This window comes from Neomonachus schauinslandi, chromosome 4, assembly GCF_002201575.2.
Source record: "Neomonachus schauinslandi chromosome 4, ASM220157v2, whole genome shotgun sequence".
Classification (NCBI taxonomy): Eukaryota; Metazoa; Chordata; class Mammalia; order Carnivora; family Phocidae; genus Neomonachus; species Neomonachus schauinslandi.
The window spans coordinates 99593608-99601614 of NC_058406.1; the positions used below are offsets into that span (position 1 = coordinate 99593608).

Genomic DNA, 8007 nt, shown 5'->3' on the forward strand with positions numbered 1-8007 from the left:
CAGAGGGCCTGCAAAGAGTCTGATGCCGTGCGGAGCCAACCGTAAGTGCTGGAAGGATTCAGGGGCGAGGTGGAGTTTGAGGGAAAAACTGGTAACAGAAACAGTAGCTTCCACTGGCTGAGAACCTCCTGTGTTACTGGTGTGCAATCTGCACAAGGTATTATAAGGTGGCTAGTATTAACCCATTTTATAGATGAGGAAGTCGAGGCTCAGAGAGGTGCAGATTTACCGAAAGGCAGGGGGAGCCGAGAGGCGAATCCCATCCATAGCTCTGTCTACTCTGCTGTGAAGGGACATTGACGAGGAAGCCGGTTGTCGAAACCTGTGACGTCCCTGGCAAAACCGAAGTAGAAGGCGTCCTCACCCCTGCCCTCCTCTCTTTCAACTTCCCTGGGCAGCCAACTGAGAGGTGTCTCTTTCTGGGCAGGAGCCACCACGGGACCGAGCCTTGGTGGACCACGAGAGCGTCATCAGCTGCCCCCACCTGGGCGCCAGCACCAAGGAGGCCCAGAGCCGCTGCGGGGAGGAGATCGCCATCCAGTTTGTGGACATGGTGAAGGGGAAATCTCTAGCGGGCGTGGTAAGTATGGGCAAGTGGGGTTGGGGCCCGGAGGGCGGAGCAGGGCGGGGGAGGGCGTTTGGTTTTGGGGGATGGTGACAGTTCCGGGGAGCAGTGGTGTGCTGACCAGATTCAGCCCTGGGAGCAGGAGATAAGGACTCCCCTGGAGCCAGCCCTCCGGGTGGGGCGACAGGAACCACCCTGTCCCTAGCTTTGCTCACTGCGGCCCAGTGGCAGGGAGGCGGCTCGGCCCTGCGACAGTGTAGCCTTGCTGCAGAGATTGTGGCTCTTTCCAGGCTCTAGGCTCCAGAGAAAGGCTCTTTTGTTCTCCACATGCCTTGGGAGTGAAGGAGTGTGGCTTGGGCGATGCTGGATGCCATGGGGAGCGGCGGCTGGGGGACCAGTCTGTGGAGAAGGCTGTCAGGGCCCTCTCTCACCTCCTGGACCTGAGCGCTCCTTTTACTGTGTCCTTCCTAGACCCCTGGGCAGGACGAATCCCCACCCCCAGAATGAACCCTCCAGGCTCCCTTTCTGTCCTCAAATCATGGCCTAATGTCCCTACGTCTTGTCGTAGCTCACACTGGGCCCTTCCTGGAATGTTTCTCCCCCAAGCTTAACCTGACTTACACTTCCAGGCCTGCCTCCTTCATTTAATCTTCGGATGTTCCTTAAGCTCCAGAAGGTACCCGATGCTGTCATAGCCCTTTGGGGGACACAGAGATGAATAAGGAAAGCATAGCTGTCTTTCAGGGGGCTTGCAACCCCTTCACAAAGACTTGCTTGGCCTGTCCAGCCCAGTGTCAACCCTTTTGCAATGAACCACATTCTCTCTTGTTCCTAAGATTTCCTGAGTTTGTATCTTTAAATTCTGAATTCTCTGAGGACAAAAAAGCCAGGATGTAAGCTTCTCTGCAGCTCGTGTGGCTCTACTCTAGGAGAGAGGCAGCGAACAAGGCAGGGGCAGGGCCGGGGCCAGTCCCCGACCTTCTTGTCTGACCCTCTGCTGGGGATTTTCATTGCTGAGGACAGAACCGCAGCAGGAGAGACACAGGGTGTTTTGTTCGGCCTGCCAGCCCTGGTTTGATTGGCCAGCTCTCCGGGCCACCCTGCCTTCTACACCCTGAGAGAGGAAGGGAGCAGCTCCTCCCCTGAAAGACCCCTCAGCACCCGCCTGGTGGCAGCCACAGGATGGTAGTCGACGACAATGACAACGCTTGGCTTCTCCATCTGTGTGTCTCTCCCCTCTCTGTTCTGCGTCTCTTGGCTCCTCAGAGTGGGGGACACTTTCTCACTCCCTTTGCACCTCTGGCTTCTGAGCAGCTCTCCCCAGGTGACGCGCTGGGACCGAGGCTGAGACTTGGGCGGTGGCCAGTGCCGGCCAGTCAGGCTGGGCCTTTCCCTCCGCGGCCCTGTGCCGGGCATGCCTCCGCCCTCACTATTGCAGCCCTTGGGAGTTACCGTGGCGTCACTAGCTAGTGGTGGCATTCCAGGCCTCTTCGTGAAGGGGACTCCTTCCCACCAGCCCCATCAGATGGAACCAGACTGTTCCCATCTTCTAGCAGAGGTAAAATCTCTTGGTCAAAGTCGTTACACTTGGGCAAATTTCCGTCTCCACCCAAGGTGGCTGGTTGTCCTGCAGTAGGCTTTTGGAAAGAAAGACATTTGTGTCACATGGGAAATCTCTCCCTAATTCTTCTCTGCATCCTCTCCATTTCAGTTTTGTCGTAACCTTAGACACAGACGAACATTAGGATCAGGTTGGTGCTCAAGGGCGCCTGACTCTTGAAGCCCTTCCGTTGGTTCTCCTGACCTGCTGTGGGCACCTCGGGGCGGGTTCCCCGGGGGCTGCCTGGAGGGCACTTGCTTCCACCTGCTGCAGCCTCAGCCCAGCCCACTGGCGCGCCGCCCTTCATCTCTGCTCCCAGCAGCTGGCCTGCCCTCGTCCCACCTCCTGGTTCACTGCTGCTCTTTTCTGTGTCCTTCTGGAGAGGAGAGGGGGAGCCCGCTGTGGGAGCCCTCGAGCCAGGCGGCCGGCCACGCAGAAGGGCCTGCTGGGAAGCCCTGCCTCGTGGCCATTTCCAACGTCGGCAGCCTCTTTGATTCGTATCAAACCCTGTGTTTCGAATTAAATCCTTCTTAGATCCTTTGGTTCTCTTTACAAGCTGACTCACAGAAGTGGCCAAGACTTAATTCGAAGCCAGACCATCATGAACCACAAAATGGAAGTGCAGTTTTGACTGGCGACAAGCTGGCTTTGTTACCAAGCCCCTGGTGGGGATCCAGCTGTCCAGACCCTAGACTTACAACTTTAGAAGGACATGTGGCTTTTGTCCCCCTCGGCTGCCCAGCATGCCTCCTGGTGGACTCCCCATGGGCCGTTTGAAGAGTGATAGGATCGTTAAGAGTATGTTAGTCCAGCTTTATAAACTGTGCTGTTTGGTCAAAGTGATTAATGACAATGTAAACCCTCACTTTCTTTTTTTAGTTGATGTATAAAGTAAAAAGGAAGTCACCTTGGAGAGACCTACCGTAGGTCCCAGTGATCCGTGACTCAACATCCATCTTACGTCAGAGACCCACCTTCCTATTGTGCTGTCCAGACCTTTCCCCAGCACAGGAAAACCCAGTCTCCCGTGGAGGGGGTGAGGCAGGCACAGTTCAGTAGGTGGGAGAAATGCCTTTTCCCCCCTTCTGGCAATTTGCAATGGTCTTAGCCTTCTGTGCTCTTTTCTGGCTCTACAGCTCTCCCAAGCTAAAGGCACAAGTCATTGTCTTGTTGGTGGCTGATGGAAGTTGTCTCCACGCTCCCAACCCCCAGGCACTCAAACAAGGATGGCCCTGTGCCTTCTGCTCTCTAGGTGGAGCTGTGTTTAGGATCCCCGCCTCTTCCTGACCTTGGCTCTGCTCCCCCTTTCTGTGCAGGTGAATGCCCAGGCCCTTACGAGTGCCTTCTCTCCGCATACCAAGCCTTGGATTGGTCTGGCCGAAGCTCTGGGGACCCTGATGCGAGCCTGGGCTGGATCCCCCAAAGGGACCATCCAGGTGGTAACACAGGGTGAGCTGGGGACACTGCAGAGAGAGGGCAAGAGGGTTGTGTCTGCAGCAGGTCACAGACAGTGAGGGGCTGGGAAATGACTTGACCCTGGTCCTTGGGACTGCATGTCCCACGTTCTGTCTGCATGGAGTTCAGTTGCTACCCAGTGGGAACAGAGGGGAGAGGTACAGAAAATCACTGCGAAATGTGTGATTTTTCACAAATCACGTTTATATAGTATTTTTAAGATGTGCATGTTCTGGGCACAAGAGAAACCTCCACGAGAGACAGAGTTTCATGGGAGAGGCAACGGGTGGGTGGAGGGAGTCCCAGATTAAGCGACGGGACCTTGGATTCTGGGTCTGACCCTGTCGCTTACCTGAGTGACTTCCCTTTCTCTGAGCTTTGGGTTCTTCACGTGTAAAGTGAGAGTCGGGGCGCTGTGCTAGACCAGAGGGTGGGACAGTTTGTGCTCTGTGACATAGCGAGGCTGGTCCTCGGGCAAGCTGGTGGTCCTTGGGAGCCTCTGCTCAGCTGGAGAGCGGGAACGAAGACAGCGCCCGAGGTGCCTGTCCTCAGGGACTGGGCAGGCTCTGGCCACTTTTGCACTGGCTCCAGCCTGTGCAGATGTAGTTGAGAGACGGGAAGGCTCTAGTTCCCTAAACCATGCGGAGGCTTGTCCTCCCTATGGCCCATTGGGCATCTGCTCACTTGGGGGGAGCTCGGGGGCGGTGAGACCCTGGGCATTGCCTGTGATAGGCCAGGTCAGAGGTGGGGGGATGCCCAGAGGAAACAAGGCGGGGAACCGGGCGGTCACTGGCTCTCTGCCTTCCAGAGGAAGCGGAACTGCCCCGAGCTGGTTGGGGTTGGCGCCCCCAGGGCAGTGAGGAGTCCGTGACCCGAAGCTAGGTGTCCGTGATCTGCTGGCTCCTGTGTTGCTCAGCAAACAGCCACCCATGGTAGTTTCTCTGTCCCCAGGAACATCCCTGAAGAACGCTGGCAACTGCCTAAGCCCCGCGGTCATTGTCGGCCTCCTGAAAGACACTTCCCATCAGGCGGATGTGAACTTGGTGAATGCCAAGCTGCTGGTGAAAGAGGCCGGCCTCAATGTGCGTGTCCCCCTGCCCCCCTTGCCTTTCCTGTCTGCACGGTCCTTCTGTCCCTGTCTTTTCAGAGCAGGCTCCCAGCCCTGCTCTTGGGGTGGGGGCCGTGGGTGCAGATCCTGCGGCTGACACCGCCCACCCGTGACAAGCGGCCCGAATTTCTCCATCCGCCAAGCGGAAATAGCGCCTTCCTCTGAGCGTTGCTACGCGTGAACTACATGCGCGTGCAAGTGCTTTGTGTGCAAGCGCGCTGTGCACGCGCGGCGGTGGCACCCGCACTCTGCCGCTGGGGAGCAGGAGGCGCCGGGCTGTCTCGGCCGGAGGCGGGGAGGCGGTGCGGCACGCGCGGCTTCCGACTCCATCCAGGGCTCCGTTGACCGCGGCGCCCCGGCTCTTGATCAGCCCGCCCCCTCTGGAAGCTAGCAGCATGTCCTCTTAGCCTCTGCTGCCCTCACGCCGACCCTTCCGTGTCTCCCCCTCTGGCTCCCCTTGTAGATCACAGGCTGCGTCTCTCAGCCAGGGCGAGCTGCCAGGAGCGATGGGCCGCCCAGCTCCCCTGTCTCCCCTCCTCCGCTCCCCCCTCCACTAGGCCACTGACTGCGTTCAGGAAGCAGTGAGCAGGAGGGGGCCAGGCTGGGTCAGCCTCTGGGGCAGGCCAGCCTCCCTTCCTCCTCCTTCCCGGCTCCCAGCCTCCACCTGTCCCTGGCAGACCTCTCCTGGCCCCCCCTCGAGGGAGGCCATGGGCGGTCCCAGGAAGCGAAGGCTCAGGCGCACTAGGCTTGGCCCATTTGCTCTCTTTTCTGGCCCCGAATTGCTGAGCGTGTTGACCGGGCTGCAGCCCTACAAACTGGCTGTTAGGTGGACACAGAGGATGGCATAACTGTGCCTCTTTACCTTCTCCCTGCAGGTAACCACCTCCCACAACCCTGCTGTGCCAGGGGAGCAGGGCTGTGGGGAAGGCCTCTTGACCGTGGCCCTGACAGGTGCCCCCTACCAGGCTGTGGGCTTGGTCCAGGGCACCCTGCCTGTGCTGCAGGCGCTCAATGGAGCCGTCTTCAGACCAGAAGTGCCTCTCCGCAGGGGCCTGCCCCTGCTCCTGTTCCGGGCTCAGCCGTCTAATCCTGTGATGCTACCCACCATGATTGGTGAGAAGGGGTCTTGTGGGGCTTGCCTGTGTCCTTGAAGCAGGGGTGTGTGTGTGTGTGTGTGTGTGTGTGTGTGTGTGTGTGTGGCAGGGGAGGGGGGTCTCTCCTGGGGTTGGGCTCCATGGACCTTTGCCTTCTTTAGCCCCGCTCCATCCCTCGAGGCATTTCTGGATCTGCAGCATACAGAGGGTCTGTCATGCCAGTTTCCAGAACATTTGGGAAGGGGATACAGAGTTCAGAGGGGAAGCATCTTATCACAGGTGGCAGAGCCCCTATTAACTGGCCTGCTCGCCATCGTGAAGCACACAGTGCGGACCTGCCCGTAGGGCTGTGTTCCAGGAACTCCGAGCCTTTGAGTGCAGGTTTCCTTCTTCCGACCGCAGGCCCTGGGGGCCAGCCTGACTGCCACAAAGCACGTCAGGGCGTCTGCTCTGGCAGTCGTGGACATCTGGGACCTGCCCCAGGACCCTGGCTTTGGGCCCCTGGGAGTTTTGGAGCACTTGCAGGTTTGGCAGAATGTGTCCAGACCTCAAAAGGCCTAATTTCACCATCCTTGCCAGCTGACCAGGGGAACTTTCCCCTGCTTTTCTCCTTTGCTCTTGGTCTGGATGAAACTGACGACCAGCAAGTCAGGAGATTGCTCTAAGCAATTTGTGTCTGGATCATTCCTTCCCCGCCTGGCCTGACTGTCAGGGTGTTCCTACAGAGTCTCTGAATAGTGAGGGAAGCTGGGCAGGTGCCCTGTTCCATCTCTTCGCTCGTTGATTCTGAGACCATCACCCCCCATTGCAACTTTGATCACAGGGGTCCAAGTCTTCCGACCCCGCTCCCAGCCTCTTGCTTCTCCTTCCCCCGTGCCATGTGCCAACCAGCGGTTTTCCTATCTACTTCCAGGCCTCCTGGCAGAGGCAGGCGTGCAGCTGCTGTCCTACCAGACCTCAGTGGTGTCAGATGGGGAGACCTGGCACGTCATGGGCATCTCTTCCCTGCTGCCCAGCCTGGAAACATGGAAGCAGCATGTGACTGAGGCTTTCCAGTTCCACTTCTAAGCTTGGGTGGAGCAGGGGGAGGTTTCTGAAGAATCCTGCCCACTGTGATCAACAGAGGAGATCCACATTCCTTAGGCTGACGCTGCTTACTCTGCAGACCTTGGCTGACCCCTGTAGTGCCGTGATAACCACCCAATAAAGAGCCTACCCCAAATGTCCTTGCGTTTCTCTGTTATTACCCTGAAGAGCCACCAGAGAGCAGCCGCGGGCCATGGTGCCGCTGCAGGAGGGTAGGGGGTGTGGAGGGAGATGGGGATGGGCAAAGAGCATGCCTGGGTGTGTGCTCAGAAGAGGGATCCCTCTTGTCTGTCTCAGATTGTTCAGAGGCATTTTTACAGGAACATGACTCAGTATTTCAGATTCCTGTGGTGTTTCAGATCCCTTCCATCTGGGAATATACATGCACATTAATACATCAGCAAAGATGCACCACACTTCATGCCAGGCACCAGGCTGGGTGATTTGCACAAGAGGAGGGTTAAAACTCAGACTGTTCTCAAAGAAGCTCTCCTTCGGTGGGAGGGACAGCACATAGGCCCCTGGGTGTGGTGGGGTGTGTATGAATTCTGTTGAGTCCAAAGGAGTGATTTGAGCGGAGGATAGTGTCTGAGATGTTTGGAAGGTTCATAAGGGAGAGAAAGTGCGTTAAGGTATAAAGCATGAGAATATTTGCCTATTTCACAAAGCCAGCTTGGTATGGGTTGGACAGAATATTAGTTGACTTTTTTTAAAAAAAAAAAGATTTTCCTGAAACATGACAGAATGGCACTCACTGACCCTAAGGGTTTCACCTTTTGCGAGTTCTCCCCCCATTAGTAGGGGATGATCCATCCCTACCTTGGGCAGAGTAGCATCTGCTTTGGAGACCTCTGACTGGACCAAGAAGGCTGGACCAGGGCAGCTGATGGGCACTGGCGGGTGCGAACCCACCACTCTGGCCTCTTTGTGCTGTGGTTGAGCAAAAGGTCCGTGAGAACCACCAGGAATCAGCGGCTACAGCGTGTTTGCAGTGCTCTCGGAGAACAGGTGTGTTCTGGCCTGGCTATAGCAGACCTGGAAGGGGGAGGCCTTTTAAGGAATGTTTAATTCTCCTAAACCTTTGTTTCCTCATCAGTAA

At 57.1% G+C, this 8007-nt stretch overlaps 1 protein-coding gene across 1 annotated transcript in view; it reads left to right on the forward strand.

Moving 5' to 3' along the window:
• The window catches only part of PHGDH (phosphoglycerate dehydrogenase), a 31585-nt gene extending 24544 nt beyond the window's left edge, over positions 1–7041 (forward strand). The window contains exons 8-12 of the mRNA XM_021689956.1: positions 428–580; positions 3482–3614; positions 4572–4702; positions 5604–5841; positions 6736–7041. Of these exons, the coding sequence (XP_021545631.1) occupies positions 428–580; positions 3482–3614; positions 4572–4702; positions 5604–5841; positions 6736–6890 (810 nt within the window). The 3' untranslated portion in view covers positions 6891–7041. The remainder of the gene's footprint in view (positions 1–427; positions 581–3481; positions 3615–4571; positions 4703–5603; positions 5842–6735) is intronic.
• Positions 7042–8007: the final 966 nt, after the last annotated feature.